Source organism: Thrips palmi, unplaced genomic scaffold (genome assembly GCF_012932325.1).
Source record: "Thrips palmi isolate BJ-2018 unplaced genomic scaffold, TpBJ-2018v1 HiC_scaffold_7, whole genome shotgun sequence".
Taxonomy (NCBI): domain Eukaryota; kingdom Metazoa; phylum Arthropoda; class Insecta; order Thysanoptera; family Thripidae; genus Thrips; species Thrips palmi.
This window is the reverse complement of record NW_023144634.1, coordinates 11,244,768-11,262,060: the sequence shown is the minus strand read 5'-3', so window position 1 is coordinate 11,262,060 and position 17,293 is coordinate 11,244,768. Positions and strand designations below refer to the sequence as shown.

Genomic DNA, 17,293 nt, shown 5'->3' with positions numbered 1-17,293 from the left:
GTTTGACCAACCAACACAAATAAGATACGCAAAGTAGTGGCTTCCAAAAACAATTGCATCATAAAATATATTTACTGCGAGTTTATTGATTTTTCAAACTGAATTGACTTTTATAGCATTTATTGCTGTCTAAAGACATTCGCGGTACAAGAGAATGGTTTTTTTTTAATCAAGGTTGGATAAATTACTGCCTTCTAGATTGTCTCGCAAACCCCCAACTACCACTTCGCGCTCAATTCGAACGGGTTTCAATTATTATACTGTTAGGTTATTTGCATTATCGTCCAATTCCTCTGTCGATTTTACTCTTCTGAACTAATGTCACTCCCTGCTACATTCTAGGCTGTATTAACTTTTTAAAGGTTTGATTACGTTGTCGTAGAAGTCATGTTCCGACCATTGTCGACAGTTCCTCTTCCAGCTACTGCTCAACATTGTCTGAAAGAAAATGGGTTTGTCTATTGTGAAGATGTATTGAGTCATAGAGGTAATAATTCCCCCATTTTGACATTGTTGATGTCAATTTGTGAATCAATACTACTCACATCATCTCTTTTGTTTAGGAATATGTGTCCATATTTGCCTCAACCATTTTATTTGCAGGGGTCAATCCAGAAGCTCGCAATTTACTACACCAGTGGAATCTTCATAGTAATGAGTCTTGGCATTCCCTTACTTCTATTCCTACAACTCAGAATTCCCTTGACATGTGGCAGGTATGTGTCTCACTTGATAAAAAAGTTAATAGTTAGCAAAATCAGAGAGCAATTTTGCTTTCTGATCACATGTTTTGTTCCTTTAGGAAGAATGCACCACTCCTGGAATCGTCACTTGGAGTGAGCAGGTTGACTCCATGCTAGGGGGTGGAATTCCTCTTCATGCTATTACTGAATTTTGCGGTGCTCCTGGTTCAGGGAAAACTCAGTTGTGGTAAGTTTTCTGTCTAATAGCTTCTTTCGCGCCAAAATACCAATTATCAGACACAATCTCAGTATCAATTGTCTTTTCATTTTGTGTTTGCCCACTATTTAGCCTTCAGTTGTGTGTAGATGTGCAGATACCTGTTGGTCTTGGAGGCCTAAGTGGACAAGCTGTTTTTATCGATACTGCAAGCAACTTTTCACCTCACCGAGTAAGAGGCACGTGATTCATAGAAAGTTTTAATTGCATGTTTTAATTATTTTAGTACAATTCTTCTTTTTCAACATTAATAGTGTTTGTTTTATTCTTTTTCTCCTTTGCAGAAATGGCTGATGCATATTGCATACATTGTCATCAGCTATTAAATTCATCTATGAAAAACCAAAGTGATATTTCAGAAGATTTTTGCTCAGATTCTGTACTAAAAGGTATTCATTGTGTATCTACCCATGGGATCACCCAATTACTTGCAGCAATAAAACTATTACCAAAAACCCTTGAAAAAAATCCAAAGGTGATTTGTGTGATTTTTGTTGTTAGTCCATGAGCCAGCAATTATATATCTTGGATCAAGCCTGTTTTTCCTACTTCTCAGGTTCGATTAATTGTGATTGATAATCTAGCATTTCCTTTCAATTCTGGAGATTCATGCTCCACCATTGATCGCACAAGTTATGTGTATCGCATTTTGTCAGATATGCAAAAGCTTGCCTTAGAGAGAAGCCTTGCTGTAAGTACTTCGGAATCACTTTATTTTTGTTTAAATAAATTAATTTGGTTAATCTTGTGTTTTGTTTTTTTTTTGCTTTGTTTTTTCAGGTTGTAGTAACCAATCAGCTTACAACGCGTTTGATCAAAATGAATTCTGTCAAAAGTGAGTTATCTCCTGCACTTGGTGAAAGTATGGGCCACAGAGTCACCCAAAGGCTGTTGCTCGGACGCATTCCAGGCAATGTTATTGCTGCAGTATTGTTAAAAGGAAATAACCAACATTGTGCAAGTGCAAAATTTAAGGTTGTAGAAAAATGGTTCCAACCTCTCTTGTGTTTGTCTATGGATGCTAATTGAAAATTTACATTTTGCAGATCACCAAAGAAGGCATTAGAGACCTCTAGTGTTTGGTGCAGAAGTGTTCAGTGCTTCAACAAGTCCAAACTGATGCAAAATACATTTCTTTTAAGGAGGTAAAGTAAGAAGTCAGTGGTATATGCGCACGTTTTTTTAATCAAGATAAATATTGTTTAGGATAATTTTAGGCAATGCACACAATTTTTATCAGTCTTTGTGTATTGTCTGTGGCTAGACTAGTCTATTGGTGGGTGGCAGCCTGATTTGCTTGCATCAGGCTGAGGTGAAAAATAACACATAACTTAAACTGTGAAAGGCCTGCATATTTAGCTGTGTTATAAGGTACAAGAAAATCATACTGTGCAGCCTCAGTATGTCATTCTGGTTCTGTTGTGAGATTCTAAAATACAGGGAAATGATCCCATAGTATTCTAATGTTTGTGGGAAGAGATCAGGCAATGGGCATCTATTTTAGATAGTTTACCAAAAAAAATCTTTGATCTAAAGCATTGGAAACCTTAGATGCAACATTGTTAGTCACAACAGAACTGAAAAATATTTAACTCAATTTTGTCCTCGTTAACCCAATAAGGTGGTCGCATAAAGTAATGGGAAGATACTCTTCATCTCCATTGGAGATAAGTAATGCACTCATAAGATGACAAAGTTTCAATCCACAATCATAATCTCTGGATGGACCGTTGATGAATCAGAATCAGCATGCTCACTGAATGCTATTCTGCTGAATGCTTCTTCTGGATCATTCCATCTTGAGCAGCCATTTTCCTGATCATCCCATCTCTGGCACCCTCCAAGAAGTGTATCTGTGTCTTCATCAATGCAGCGCTGGGGATATGTCACACCATCACCTAGGCTGTTAACATAAAAGAAAATCAAAATTTTAAATATTACCAAGAAATTTTGAAGGCAGGGGTTCATTCTGTTCATGTAGGCATAGCCAGCCAAACTTTGTCTTTTAGTAACTGCGCAATCTCGTCTTGATGCCTTGAAGTTAGGTAGAAAAATTAATTGTCTTGGGAATGGTAAAAATTAGAAGTAACTGGAAGAATATACCCCCTAAATTTTGGTTCATCACTCGATTTGATTTTTCTGTTCCTCTTATCTAACAATATCAACCAAGGGGAAAATCATTGAATCAAAGTAAGCTCTGTAACCGAATCAATTTTTTGACTTCTGTTCCTTTTCAAAATTCTTTTTAATTGATAAACTGTACAATGTATGTAAGCTACATTTTATATTTGTATGTTGGAATTGAGGCATAGGATGCCAAAATTTCCAGTTTATACTGCTTAAATCAAGAAGGGTACTGAAAGCGCACCAACAGACTAACACTACTTAGCTGTAAAGAAGCTACATGCTTTTGCGGTGCATGGAGAGGATAATGGCATCTGATTGGTGAGAGGTAATCCAATCCATTAAAGTGTAGACTGGGATGTGGTATGCTTTATTTTGATTAAAGGAAAAAGGTTGGAAGTGAACATAAGCACAACTAAGACAAAGCATTAAAGTAGATTTGTAAATTTATTTCCCATCCTTCTTAGGTACATAAGACTTCCTCTGAAACAAATACTGCATTGGAAGTCCAATGGAAGATTCATTATGTAAGTGATGTTACATCAAATAGTCTACCTACAACACTTCAATAATAGGCACACCAAGACGAGAAGAGGAAAAACAAGGAGAAAGGACTTAATAATTTTATATAACATGAGACTGTTTTAATCTCTTGTCAGTTCACCAACACCACCAGGCAATAAGGCTATTTTCTGTAATACTCACAAAATCATAAAAAATAACAAAAAAGAAGCGTACAAAAGTGCACATAAAACAAACAGAGTTTATCCACTGAATGTTTTTCTATAATAGAAAGAGTTGATTAAGAGACAATCACTTCTGTTACTATTAGAAGACAGTTAGGGCCCATCTTTTTCCCCCTGAACACTTGTCAAGTGAAAAAGATTGAAATGACAAGACATTTAATATTATCTTCTTTGCTAATCAGTAATAACAAACAACTTTAAATGCATGGCAACCACATAGATTAAAAATGAATTCCCATGTTAAAAAAAGGCAGACAATAACACTTGGTACTATGCTTAATACTATGTATAAGTTAAAACAACTTGGAAATGGATGAGCATTCTATTGTGGGAACAATTTACAATGTAGGGCTTACATATTCCACACAAGGAACAAGGTGTGGATCCAGAAGCAGCTGTGCAATAGATAAAAAAAAGTTGCCTTTTCACTGGAGGGCTCAATGAATCCATGCCTAACTTAGCTTTGATGAGTGTCTGTCACAGGGCTGGCTTGCTTGCACTGCCCACACAGCAAGTAACACCTAAATTTATTATTTTTAAACTCCAACACTGATTAGAAATTCAATGAAAGTGCTACCAATGTCATAACACTGTTTGGTAAAGCACACTCAAAACTAAAGACGGTTTACGTCCAAAGATGGAATAATTCGAATGCCGGCATTAAGTTGATCAAAACTTCTACTTCTAAATGAATAAAGTTTATCACAGGGAACAAAGCTGAATAATTAAAGTTATCACTAATAAATGATTCACATCACCATTTATTTGGAGATATGACATGAGCCATGTCCTCCCCTAGTCATGTAGGCGCCCTATAAACAAACATGGATGCAAGATGCACTAGATGCCATTAAACACAAAATTAAGTCGGAGTGATGATAACTAAGAATTATTTCACAGTCTTACTCTCAAATTATGCAGTTAAAAAGATACAATATCAAATGCAACCTAAACTGAAAGACTGAAGGAATATTGTTTCTCAGTCTAATCAATAAGTCAATCACCAAGCAAGCATTTAAATACCCCCAAAGAAACTCTCTCAACTGACTGTTTATTTCCAAACTGCCTGCTTCGGCACGGAGAAAATGTTGAATACTGGAAGTTAATTTTAAGTTTCTATTATTCGGTAAGTACTTGTGAGCGCCAATGTATCAAATTCAACATGAATTCTAATCAAGAATATTTATGGAGTGTGTGTAAGCAGATGTAGGCGTCAGAGAGCTAGGAGAAGGAGAAAACGTAGCAGAGGAGGGTGGCTAACATATGCGGCTAAGGCTAAACTATAATCTTAAGTAAAAAGAATGTTTTCATTAATATTGTCCTGCCAGATTAAGGTGACTACTTGCGACTAGATTTTCACTTGAAGTTTGAAGGCACTAAAGTAATTACGTTTCCAAAAAGATGGAAATGCTAATGAATATGTTAGGAGGCTAAAGTCAATTTCATACTCCAGTACCATAAAACTTCAATACTTTTCAGAGGCAGTGTTCTCACAAATAAAACATAAAAAACAAGAAAACAGGCAAGGAATTCAAACAAGATCTGATAGAAATTTAGAGAACACAACACAGATTCAAGTGGTCCCATTCCAAATCTTTTTATCATCTCCTTTTTTAAAATAAAAATTTGTTAGATTTAAATTTTATGACAACACAGCACACTTAATTCATAAAACAACAAGCAATTGATAAATACTTCCTTAAAAAATTGTAAGATACACTAAAATAACATATTAACAAGCACTTTACCTGCACAAGGTCAGTAAAATGTGGGCAATTACTTTGCACAAGCTCATTTTTGTCAGATGGAGCAAAGTCTGGGGATGTCAATGGGGTAAAGAGCACAAGTTGTGCATGAAAACAAGGGACATTCAGTTTCAAACTTAAGTTATGACAGTTACTTATTTAAAAAATTAAAGGACAGATAAAATATTTGTTTTCCAAACAAATATTTCCAAATTCAGAAAAGAAAAATTGTCTAGAAGAAGTTACAGTAGGCCCGACTGCACCCCGAATAAGAGGTGCAGTATATTTCACTGTTTTTGATGCTATTCCGTCACTCCACATTTCTCCAGAAAATCTCAATTGAATGATCTAGCTCATAATTTGGCTCACCGTAAAGCATTGATTTTAACTAGAAGCTAGTAACTAAAGAGGCCAAAGATAAGAAGCTTCTTTCTAAATCAACTTTAATATACTGGCTTGTGGTGGTAGTAGGAAAAAGTGACAGTAACTCAGATACAAAATAAATCTTTCAAGATCAACCAAGTCCCCACCATTCAATGCTTAAAAAAGGGGTAGAAAAACATATTCTAGAATACTGTGGTAAATTTTGAGCATTTTTTTTCTCCTAAAAATCTATTCAGAGAAAATTTTCCAAAGTTGACTGTCAAATTAAAAGATTCTTGACAGTCCACGTCAAGTAACACTAAGAAAATCAGGACAATGGCTGATGTTACATTTTTAGACAACATACATTATGGTACCAGTTTTAGTGCTAGTGTCTGTTAGATGATGTACTCGTAGCACAACATGCATGTTAGACAACCTGTACGATTGAGTCCTGCTCAGGTGGTTCTAAGGGCACAACCTTGAACTCATCTGACCTGTTGTGGGTACTGCCCATTGAGCTGTACAAGTTAGACTGGTGCTGCGCCCTCGCGGGAAACACCACACCGTCGCCCAAACTGAGAACAAAATATGCAACAGCTTGTTCAGAGTTGTAATTAAGTAAAGTATGTTATGCAGGAGATAGAAAATTGTAACCAAAAGCAGAACATCAGTAGCACAGTTCGGTCCACAAGATTTGTCTGCACCTATAAAATACAAAGGGAAAACAAGAAAATGTGTTCAAAGCAGCTTCTATCTTTGACTGAATTAATTATGGTGTATATACTGTAGCTTTCATCTGCATTTACCAACACAGCTAAGAAAGGTGAGGAACAAGCTGAAACAGATAAATTAATTGTTGTCCTTGTGTTCACTTGCTGAAAAAAAACAACAAAAGGATTTCGAAGTTACAACAGAAAACAGGATGCAAATCTCACATGAACCAGAGCAGCATTACCTAAATTAACTTTTAAAAACCATGCCATAAAGACTAAATGATGAAAATACACAAATTAAAACATCTCCAGAAGTAAACAAATATACAAGCAATGAAGAAATAAATCAATACTACAAAGCTTTTGAACAAAAGGTCCTTTTACGAATCCCCTACCCTTTTCAAGTGAAGCAATGTGGTCTCCAGCAATGGTAATACTTCATCATCCAAATCTTACCTCGAATAGACAGGAAGAAGCCAGGTCTTCTTATTGTCTCCAAACACTTCTTGGAAGTTGTTGAACTTGCCCAAGCTAAATCCATTTTTGTCTGGTCCAATTTGGAAAACAGGTGGACGGAATGATTCTGGAAAAAAATATTTAATAAGATTAACAGGAGCATTGAAACTTTAAACTAGTGCTAGCAATAAAACTGAACATGGCATACAGGCTAACAAGGGTCAACAGGCAATTTGTTTCAGAGTACATACCAAGAGTAGTTCTGTTGTGGGCAACAAGGTACAGATGATATCCAAACAGAGACACCAAACTCAATGCAAACATGATCGATACAAAGAACAGTAAGAGGATGTGGAAGTGACTTACTCCATCCATCTCACCCTGTAAAAGAGCAAATACCAATATCAATAAATGCAGGGCTAAATCTTTATTCTTGTTTAAAGTGCACAACCCACCTTCCAAAACTTAATGAAGAACTGGAGCGTTGTTAAAGCTATGAAAAGGCAATAAATCAAGGCATAGCCAAGAAATAGTATGAAAAACTTGTAATTGCTGAAAGATACACAATTGTTAACCCAAGGACAATGATGATCCATCTTCAGAACACAATCACCACAAACACTGCAATGATGAGCTCGATCCGGCTTTACATGTTGACATACTTCACAAAAGCGTATGGCTGAAATAAATATTATGAAAATCTTAATGTGGTTTATATTTCAACATTATTTTCAAGCATAAATATTTCATAAAACGTACCACCAGTGGTAGTTCTGTTGCTGACAGGCAGGTTCTGAGCGAATCTTTTGACGACTTGGATCTTGGCTTCATCACTTTCAGCCTGCATTAATCTATCAAGCTCTGTGGCAGGAAGACGAAACTGAAATGAGCAACAATCAAACAGATTAACAATTGTGTGGAATGTTTTAAATTCAGGAACACTGGAACTGACAGCATTGCCTACCTGCACTGGAACTCTCCCGTTCGATGTAAAGATGGTTTGAAAATATGACCACAAGAAGAAGAAGAGGAAACCATGATACAGGATTATGTAAAGAGCTGGGAATTAAATGAAACCAAATTTAGATTGATTGATTGATTAGATAAACAAATTGAAACTAACAGATTTAATTTTAATTCTATTCACCTTTCTGGAGACCAAATGGAATAACGACTGGGGAAAGAAAGAAGATACAAAATGAATAAGTACATCAACAAACTGTAAATTCAAATGAAACCATTATGGCCCACCTAAGCTAACCCCATCACTATATAGCCAGAAATCAACACCATTAAGGTACTTTGCCAATGGCTAAAGAACAAAATACTTACAAAAACATAACTGGATGACATAAGCGTAGTAAGACCACAGAATCACAGACACTATAAAGATGACTGGGAACCATTTCACAGTCTTGACACACCACATCCAGGACCTTCCCCTGCCCAGCTTCTCGTGTGGCGACGGCATCTTGGCGTGAGTGTTAAAGACAACTACGTTTCTACGTTTCCTACAGAAAGATCAGCATTAACGCATGTTGTGAGTAAACAGAAACAGTCAGTTTCAAGGAAAATCTTTCATGTCTTGATGTCTTCGTCGTATCTTAACGCTAAGTCCTCGCTCGCACTTCCATCATCATGATGCTTCTGCTTATTTGTGTTCTTCTTGTCAGAGCGCAAGCATACCACCTTGTGTGGGCTGACATGTCCCTCAAACGGCTGACTTTTGTGACAAAGAGGGAAATATTTGGTCGTTTTTCTTTTCAGAGCAAGTCAACGGCTCCTAGCAAGGAATATTCTCGCATCGTCGATGAATTTTACGCAAGCGAATCGCTGTCAAGAAGTCGGAGCGTTCATTACCGGCCGCGTGGCAGCGCGTGTACTGGCCGGAAACGGCCTGCGCGTTTTGTTGCGGGCGGTGGACTACGCCCCGCATTTTTCGGATGCTTTCGTCATCGCGTCCAAGTCGCCTGTCTGCTGTTTCACTCGCCCTGCCCCTGCTCTGCTCTGCTCCTGCTCACTCGCAGTCCCGGACCCACTTGCAGCAGACGTGCACCAGGGCTCTTTACGTTCCTCCGCGCTCGCCGACTAGCCGAAAACAGGTAAAGTGTCACTGACATACGCAGACACGCGCGCACCACGCGTGTCCGTCGTGTGGTGTGTCTTCGTTGCGCCCGGACGCGTGCCTGTCCACTCGGAACTCGGGGTACTTGGAGCTGAGCGGGTTCCCTGGTGGGCGTGTCGTGTCGAGCCGCCTCGGCCGCCTCCCGTTTTGTCTCCGCCGTGTGGCCTCTCTCCGCACCGTTTGCTTATCTTGGGTAAACGGACTCGACTCGCAGTACAGAAAGAAGCCAGGCCTGTCTGCCCTAGGGACCTTAGGGTGCTTTAGCTACGCGTTAGCGCGTTGGCTGTCGCTGCCGGCGGGAAGGCCGAGGGGAGACATCGGCAAACATGCTGCCGTTGCCGTGTCGCTCCCGTGTCGCTCGCGAGTCGGCTTGCCGCTTTCCTTCCCGGACAGGGGCAGGGCGTGTTCCCGGAGGCCCGGAGTAGGGCCAGCTGGCCGATCCAGCAACTGTTGCTGTGCGGCTGCCCCGCTGACTGTCACCAGCCTCCAGCCAGCCTGGTGGCCGCGGCCAGTGATGTCATCCTGCGTGCCTGCGTGGAATGCCATCGCCTATGAGTGATTCAGTGCAGTCAGAGGCCGCCTGGTGCCGCGGTGCCGCCTGGTCAGCTCCTTTATTTGACATGACGTCACCGCGAGGTCCGCGAGGCAGGCCACGGCACGGCGGCACGGCCCGCCAGTCTGTCTACCGCGGTGCGGGTCCGGCCGTCCGGCCTGCCCTGCGGAAGAGGACGGACTGGCAGCAGAAGCGCGGAAAGGGGGGGGGGAGACCTTGAGAAACCAAGTACTTTACGATCGCGCCCCTTCCTTCCCTCATCCCTTCCCGCGACGCGTGAGAAAAGGACAGACAGCCCCCTTCCTCCCGTCACGTCGTCCTGGACGCGGTCCTTGGGCTCCCCTTCCCTTTCTGTTCCCCTTCTCCTCCGTGTCCATGGCTGCGGCGGCCCTGGCGGCCGTGCGTTGCGTTTCGGTGTGGGCTCCGCGCGGCTCCGTGTTCCGTCCTTGTCGCCGCCTCAGCCTCGCGGACCGCCAAGTCGCGGAGGTGCGACGGAGATGGCGGAAGGATTCGCACACGGCCGCGGCGTTATAGTGGCGGACCGGCGCGGCGTGGACGCTACGCGGATGTGTGCGGCGGTTTGGGGCCCGGCAGCCTAGACTCAAGCCCAGCCCAGGCCGCCGCGACGCGGACGCGACGTCCCGGCACACGCAGACGTGGTGGTGCTCGCTCGGTGCGGTGCGGCGCTGCTAAAGGCGCTGCCGGCCGCTGCCGGCTTCAAGGGCTTCGGGTTAGCGTCTCGTCCGTCTCGTTGCGGTACGCCAAGCCGTAGCCGAGCCGCCGCTGAGACGAGACGACTGGCCAGGCCAGGCTCTGCCGTCCGCTTCGCTTCCCACTCAGAGCCTCTGGCCCGCTGCGGCGGGTCGAACGCGTTGGCGCCAGACGTTATGCCCGGCCCGGCATTCCCTGAGGTTGTCTGCGTACCATCAGCGGGCGGCAGCCCACAGGGGCGCGAGAGAGACAGCGCGACGAACGAACTGCTCGGAATCGACCCGCTTCTCAACTCTCACGGGGCAAGTGAACGAAACGCCTCGCGGTATCTGGGCGTGGAGATGAGTCCTTCCCTCGCGCGCCCCGCCAAGCCACGCCAGGCCGCCTGCCCTGCCCCACCTTGACACCGTGTGCGGTGTAGATGCGCGTGGGGGGAGGGGCGCCAGGATGCAGGATAGCGTAGGTGCAGTGTGGTGGCTTCACAGTTTTACGGTCGCAGTGCGAGCATGCCTTTGCCGGCAGTTGGCAACCACTGCATTGAGTCACGTTCGACACACTGTACTGCGACTGTACCGCCACGCTTCGCCGGCAGCGGGTGCCAGGCGAGCACCTGGCAGGTACCCGGCGGTAACGAAAACAATAACCACGAGCACGCTGGCGCCATGCCCGACACTTGCGCGATGAGAGGCGGGTGCTTCCGGCGTCCTTCCGCGCATCCTTGGTGGGCCCCGCGCCTCACCTGTGGCACGCTGGCTCTGCTCGCTCTGCTCGACCTGGCGGGGGGCGCGGGGCCCCGCCCACTCTAGCGCGTTCGGCCCGGACCCGAACCGGAGGCCCGGTCTGCGGGTACCGAGGTGTCGGCCTGTCCGCGACGCCGCGGCGCAGGCTGAGCCGGCCCGGAAAGCGAAGGACGAGAACCAAGGCGTGCTTGGCGTGCTCCGCGTCGGTGGGGGCAGTCGGGGGCGTGCGCGGCCCCATGGCCCCATGGCGCGGCCGAGAGGGGGAGTCCAAATTGGTTCTAGTCTCAGACCGGTCCCGGTCCCTCTGATGTCGAATCTGTTCTGGCCTGTCCGCCCTCCGCGCCCGTCTGTAGTTAGTCAAAAATAAGAAGCGACGAGAAGGGCTTCGTCGCTCTGCCTCTCTCGCACACGCGAGGCGCTTCGCTGAAGTGCGAGAGAGGCGGCGACGAGTTACTGTCCCGAATCGGCCCGCAGCATCAGGCAAAGAAAGATTAGCCGGGTGACAGAGGGTATGCCGATAAAGAGCAAGTGAGACGGGTGAGTCAGCGCGACCGCGACATGCTCCCGGCTCGTCAAACGACTCGATGCAGACCCTGCGGGATCCTGCATCCTGCGGGCTCTGGACGATGATCTCATCCTTGGCTATCCTTGGCACACTTTTAATGGGGCGACGCACAGGCCCACCGCGGGGCCCACCGCGGGGCCGCGAACCTGGAAGGCTGGAAGGGGCGCGGCCGGTGTAGACAGTGTAGACGCGAGGGAGGGGAGGGGGGGGGGAGGCCTTGGGGCGCTCATTCCCATCGAGGCTGAAGCCATGGCTAGAGCCGGCCCCGATCACCGCTTTGTCGTCTACTTGGATTAGTTAGCCTCGGCGTGGCGTGGCGTGGCCCGTCGTGGCCCCAGTCTCCAGCCCCAGTTTCGAGATGGCTTGCTTCGCCCTGAGGGCTGCTTTATCACATGTTTTCCGGAGAATGGCGTTCGAGTGAGGTCTGCCGGGGTCGTATATCGGGGCTCGGTGTCAAAGCGCGATCGTCTCCACGCCGACGATCACGGCCCGTTCAGCTGGCGGTGCGTGATCGGTTCTCGCTCTGCCTCTGTCGCACCCTTACGGAGCGCCCCGTGAGTGAGACACAGACTGTGTGACGATCACTCGGGCTTGCGACGAACCGGGCCACTGCAGGCCGCACCTGCCCGAGTTACCTACCTCCACCGCGCTTCTAGTGCGGCTCGCCACGCTACGCCTGCTACGCCCAGGTCACGGGGGTTGGAAGGGGTGGGGCGGCCGGTGGGACTGGTCAAGGGGAGGCGGAAGGGGGGGGGGGGCTTTACGATTGGCGCCGCGGTGGCGCCGCGGCGACGCCGAGCGTCCTTGACCGACGGGCCCTAGCCAGCCCGGCCGCCTGGCCGGCCTGGCCGCCAAGGTCTCCGTGGTGCATGTGAATAAGTGGAGTTTTTATGCCGGAAAAGGGGGCATGGCATTCCCCGGGGAGGAGAGGGGCGGCGTAGACTACTTCCAATGTTGCGAGAAATAGGCGGAACGCGTAAATAGTCCTACACGCCTACCGTGGCGCCTCAGTCTGCCTCTTCCTGCCTCGAGCCTTTCTAGTGTCTGCCACCAGGCAACTTCTTGTCACACCTGTTGTGCGGTTGCAGCGGTTGCCTAGTCGGCAGGCTGAGGTGCAGATCTTTGAGGGAATTCCCTGTTTCAAACAACAGCTTCTGTTGTCTGAGTTAAATGTTTTCTCACTTCTGTTTCCTTTGATTTCAGAAACCATGTCTACCCAATACTACCCATTCAAGGTAAATGCTCATTTTCTTCAAGGAGCCATAATCATGATCGTCCCTTCCTGACCACTTCTGCCCCTCTATCATTCTTTCAGTCTGTTCAACAGGTGCTTTTGTTTATTTCAGTGCACACCCACCGTGTTCCCCGCAGAGCCTTTCGATGCTCTCAAGGATGCGGAAACCCTCAGGAAAGCCATGAAAGGCTTTGGAACCGATGAGAAGGCAATTATTGACGTGCTCGCAAGGAGGGGTATCGTTCAGCGTTTGGAGATTGCTGATTCTTACAAGACTCAGTATGGAAAAGACTTGACCTCTGATCTCAAGGGAGAACTTAGTGGGAAGCTGGAGGATGTGATTGTGGCCTTGATGACCCCACTGCCCCAGTTCTACGCCAAGGAGCTGCATGATGCCGTGAGTGGGCTTGGCACTGACGAGTCTGCAATCATTGAGATCTTGTGCACTTTAAGTAACTACGGCATCAAGACTATTGCTAAATTCTACGAGGACTGTGAGTAATTTTTCTGCTTCTTCTATTTCATCTTATTTTCCGTGCCGTATGCGTACTGATTTATAAACTGTTCCTGGCAGTATATGGGAAGAAGCTGGAGAGTGACCTGAAAGGAGACACCTCAGGACATTTCAAGCGGCTTTGTGTCTCCCTGTGCCAGGTAAATAGCACTTTTGGTCTGAATATTGTTATCTTGTTAAGGTATTGTCTTAATACAAGTAACCTATAATCGAAAAATTCCCTCAGGGCAACCGCGATGAGAATCCCAATGTTGACCAGGCATTGGCTAGACAGGAAGCTGAAGCACTGTACAATGCAGGTATGCTGCAAGAGTAGGCAACACGTAATTGGGGGATAATGTGGGTGCTTTTGTGTATTTTTAAAACAAACATCTTGTTATCTAGGAGAAAAGCAGTGGGGCACTGAGGAATCAGTGTTCAACTCAATTCTGATTTCACGCAGCTACCAGCAGCTCCGTCAAACTTTTGCTGAGTATGAACAACTGGCTGGACATGACATTGAAACAGCTATCAAGAAGGAATTCTCTGGAAACATCGAGAAGGGTCTTCTTGCTATTGGTAAATACTGCATGTTGTCGAAAACACTAAGTAATGTGTTGTAAGCTAAACTCCTAATTATTTTTATAATCTTTGCAGCAAAGTGTGTGAAAAGCAAAGTTGGCTTCTTTGCGGAACGTCTCCATGCTAGTATGAAGGGGCTTGGAACTAAAGACAAGACCTTGATTCGTATTGTGGTTTCACGTTCTGAAATTGACCTTGGTGACATCAAAAATGCTTTCCAGGACAAGTATGGAAAGTCTCTGGAAGATTTCATTGCTGTAAGTAACACCTGTTTTTTTATTTGATTTTTAATACTCATTCTTGTGGCGATATGATGCAGATGTAAACTGATTTGTTCTTTACAGGCTGATACCTCTGGAGACTACAAAAAGGTCCTCCTCGCCTTGGTGTCATAAGTTTCTTATGCATCACCCACCTCCCCTTTTTTAATGCTTCTGAGGTCCATTGAGCTTTTTGCTCTCTGAATGATATCTTTTGTGGACATTAGAATACATTCACTTGTTCAATTATTTACAAATGATCTGTGTATTGGCTTGTGCCCTCTCATTTGAAAACATGAATTTCACTAACTTGTGCCTTACACATTTGGTCTGCAAATGCTTTAGGTAAAATATGGTTGTTGCTAACATAATTTGTGTGTATGGTCTATGTTATGTGCTGTGATTTGCTTTTTGCACAAGTTCTTTTACTGTTTTTGTACTATTATTGTTAAATGAAGTCCCTTGCCTGATGAAGAAATATTTTTGAATTGTATTTTGAGCATTTTTATACCCTTCGAAGAATTTGCATGTATATGTGACATTTCTGCAGTCACATTTTTGTTTCGTTTAGTTCTGTATTGATAGAAAAAAAAAAAAGATGCTTCTATACTACGCCCACTTGGACCACTTAGTTGTTTCATGTCAAGTGTTCAGATCTCGTATGAACATCAGAAATTTACAAGACCTTTGTAAATGGTTCAATGTTCATGGAAAGGAAACAAAAGGATCATATGGATTAACTCTGCAACGGCATTGTGCTCTAAAACAAAGTTTTGTGGGCAGCTCTCCGCATACTTTGTTGCTTTCCTTGTGCTGTTTCCCCAGTACTTAAGCATCTTGCACCATTGTTTTTTTTTCCTTTTCTTAGGAAACGTGTTGAATTACTGATGTAATCCACATTGTAGTAGGTCTGAATTCCTCACTCATACGGGTCTGAATTAGGTTTTATGCTGCCATCCTTTGAGTGGAGAAAGTAATGTGTGGTGCTATAATTGTCAGACTTAAGTCAAAGATCTGACCAGGTTTTGAATTTTTTTATTTCCCATAGTGAATTAGAGTGCTATTTATTGCATCAGCGTTTGATGTTAAGGCTGCATGTTCAGTTAAGATGTGTCCCTTATTCCATTAGTGTCATGAGTAAAATTTTAATATTATGGTTTTAAAATTTACCCAAATGTATTATCGTCAAAGACAAAACTCAACATGTATTTTAAAGAGAAATTAAATACCTTCAAACTTATAAAACAATTTTTATTTTCCTGTGAAGGCTTAGTGATAGATAGATCAGACATGTCCTCTTGCATAAACCGCAAAGTGAAACAGTAATCAAAATATCTAAGCTAACAGCATTTTTCAGTCATAGTAGCTTGATTGGTAATTACAAGATGACTAGTAGATTTCATGCCTTGGATAGGTTGATAGAATTATGATTTGAAAGATCATTAATTATGCTACATGAAAGTTTTAAAAAGGGGAGGGGCTGGGATTGATTTAGTAAGGCAGACAAAAACTGTTGAAGCCCAAAGGCACCCAAAAGGTCCCATTGCCCTCCAAAGTCAACCCATTTACTAGGATTCATCCTGATCGTGAAACAAGACAATCATTTTGGTATGGGTGGTAGAAATTTTTCAATCCATGCAGTGAGAAATCAGTTTCTTTTTGTTTTTGTTTTTTCTATTCTTAGGGGGTTGTTGACAAGAGAAGTCTGCTTAGAAAAGGAAAAAAATAGCATTTCTAATAAAGTCTGAAAACAGCTGAAGGCTTACCAACATAGATTCAGATATACCAATCCAGACCACATCGAAACCCAAGCATACAACTTTAGTCACAATCTAGGTTTAAAGCTTCAAAAAATTCGTATAGTATATTTATTGTATACTAAAAAAATGAAAAATAATAGCCTTATTGAGAGGAACAACAACTGTTCAGAGAAAAAAATGACTGATATTTTAATTAAAGCACTCTGAAGAAGGTACTGTTACTAAGGATCAATTTGGGTTGTTGCCATATATTAACAGTGTAATAGCAACAACAGCAAGATTTCAAAACCATCCATTCAAGTAGACAGACACACTGAGAGTATCAAGAGATTCAACTTTGTTTTCTCACTTTTGTTTCTCTTAATTGGTGACACATATGTGTGTATGTTTTAGAAGGCAGAACGACTTATCCTTAACACAGCAAAGAATGAATTAGCAGATCTAACCCTATCACACAGCAAACTAAAGCTTCTAAGGTGGCTTGCTTAACGAATATCACATAGCTTTAAGTTTCTTCCTTACAAAAGATATTTTGTGTCAAAAATATGAGTTAGTGCATTAGATCAACGACCTAACACTTAACTACTCTACTTTCATAAAATAACTGGCAGTATCAAGTTAGGATCTTTACACTTCACACTTGGAACTCGGGATGAGGGGAGAAGTCATTCATTCTTCACTCTAAACAGTTCCCTACCTCACCCCCTGGACCTATCCGTTAAGAGTAAAGTGCAAAGAATGAAGTGTAACCACCCTCAACTTGAGACAGAAACTGAACTAACCATTCACGCTAAAAAATGAACAAGAGTGTGCCTATTAATTGAAAAATTATAAAGAAAAACAGTTTTGTACAGTTACAAAGCCGGTATGCACAGTAAAATTCTCTAATTTTCTGATGAAATAATTCATGCTCTTCTTTTCACTAATTTCTAATTCTCTCCACTCATTCTAAATGCTTAGATGGCAGATTTCATTTGCTTCCTTCCTCTCATTTTAAATGAAAAAATGAACAATGAGTTCTGAGGTGTGGTGGGTCCAGAGAAGAGCCGCAAGGAGCAATCCTATTAATAGTCACCCTCACAGAGCATGAGCAAAATTGAGTGTGCACATCAGTCCCCTTATCTTGCATAGAATTGAATTCCAATTGAGTGACATAATAA

At 43.5% G+C, this 17,293-nt stretch overlaps 3 protein-coding genes across 4 annotated transcripts; 2 read left to right on the top strand and 1 right to left on the bottom strand.

Moving 5' to 3' along the window:
• The first annotated feature begins 188 nt into the window (after window positions 1-188).
• LOC117652205 (DNA repair protein RAD51 homolog 3) lies at window positions 189-2,127 on the top strand. The gene is made up of 9 exons (XM_034396938.1): window positions 189-262; window positions 343-487; window positions 604-716; window positions 803-930; window positions 1,033-1,139; window positions 1,245-1,435; window positions 1,517-1,651; window positions 1,741-1,935; window positions 2,007-2,127. The coding sequence occupies exons 2-9, from the start codon at window positions 388-390 to the stop codon at window positions 2,034-2,036; spliced, it is 999 nt and encodes a 332-aa protein (XP_034252829.1). The 5' UTR covers window positions 189-262; window positions 343-387; the 3' UTR covers window positions 2,037-2,127.
• LOC117652203 (palmitoyltransferase ZDHHC15B-like) lies at window positions 2,126-8,795 on the bottom strand. Of its 2 annotated transcripts, XM_034396936.1 has the most exons (9): window positions 8,443-8,795; window positions 8,258-8,284; window positions 8,075-8,169; window positions 7,870-7,990; window positions 7,566-7,789; window positions 7,362-7,491; window positions 7,111-7,237; window positions 6,436-6,516; window positions 2,126-2,863 (listed from the first exon to the last, which is right to left on the bottom strand). In XM_034396936.1, the coding sequence occupies exons 1-9, from the start codon at window positions 8,579-8,581 to the stop codon at window positions 2,659-2,661; spliced, it is 1,149 nt and encodes a 382-aa protein (XP_034252827.1). In that variant the 5' UTR covers window positions 8,582-8,795; the 3' UTR covers window positions 2,126-2,658. The 2 variants fall into 2 exon arrangements, with proteins under 2 accessions (XP_034252827.1, XP_034252828.1); XM_034396937.1 differs by lacking the exon at window positions 6,436-6,516 and having other exon boundaries at window positions 8,443-8,793.
• A 260-nt stretch (window positions 8,796-9,055) lies between these two features.
• Window positions 9,056-14,991, top strand: LOC117652206 (annexin B9-like). Its single transcript, XM_034396939.1, has 8 exons — window positions 9,056-9,212; window positions 13,008-13,039; window positions 13,151-13,532; window positions 13,613-13,692; window positions 13,779-13,851; window positions 13,937-14,110; window positions 14,189-14,370; window positions 14,458-14,991. Exons 2-8 carry the CDS (start codon window positions 13,013-13,015, stop codon window positions 14,506-14,508), a joined length of 969 nt encoding a protein of 322 aa, XP_034252830.1. The 5' UTR covers window positions 9,056-9,212; window positions 13,008-13,012; the 3' UTR covers window positions 14,509-14,991.
• Window positions 14,992-17,293: the final 2,302 nt, after the last annotated feature.

Coding starts and splice junctions, on each gene's coding strand:
- LOC117652205 (XM_034396938.1), top strand. CDS start 388: ATGTTCCGACCATTGTCGACAGTTCCTCTTCCAGCTACTGCTCAACAT. Junction 717..802: donor ATTCCCTTGACATGTGGCAG/GTATGTGTCTCA, acceptor TTGTTCCTTTAG/GAAGAATGCACCACTCCTGG. Junction 931..1,032: donor TCAGGGAAAACTCAGTTGTG/GTAAGTTTTCTG, acceptor CCCACTATTTAG/CCTTCAGTTGTGTGTAGATG.
- LOC117652206 (XM_034396939.1), top strand. CDS start 13,013: ATGTCTACCCAATACTACCCATTCAAG. Junction 14,111..14,188: donor GAAGGGTCTTCTTGCTATTG/GTAAATACTGCA, acceptor TAATCTTTGCAG/CAAAGTGTGTGAAAAGCAAA. Junction 14,371..14,457: donor CTCTGGAAGATTTCATTGCT/GTAAGTAACACC, acceptor TGTTCTTTACAG/GCTGATACCTCTGGAGACTA.
- LOC117652203 (XM_034396936.1), bottom strand. CDS start 8,581: ATGCCGTCGCCACACGAGAAGCTGGGCAGGGGAAGGTCCTGGATGTGG. Junction 7,991..8,074: donor ACGGGAGAGTTCCAGTGCAG/GTAGGCAATGCT, acceptor TGCTCATTTCAG/TTTCGTCTTCCTGCCACAGA. Junction 2,864..6,435: donor ATGGGCAGTACCCACAACAG/GTCAGATGAGTT, acceptor TTATGTTAACAG/CCTAGGTGATGGTGTGACAT.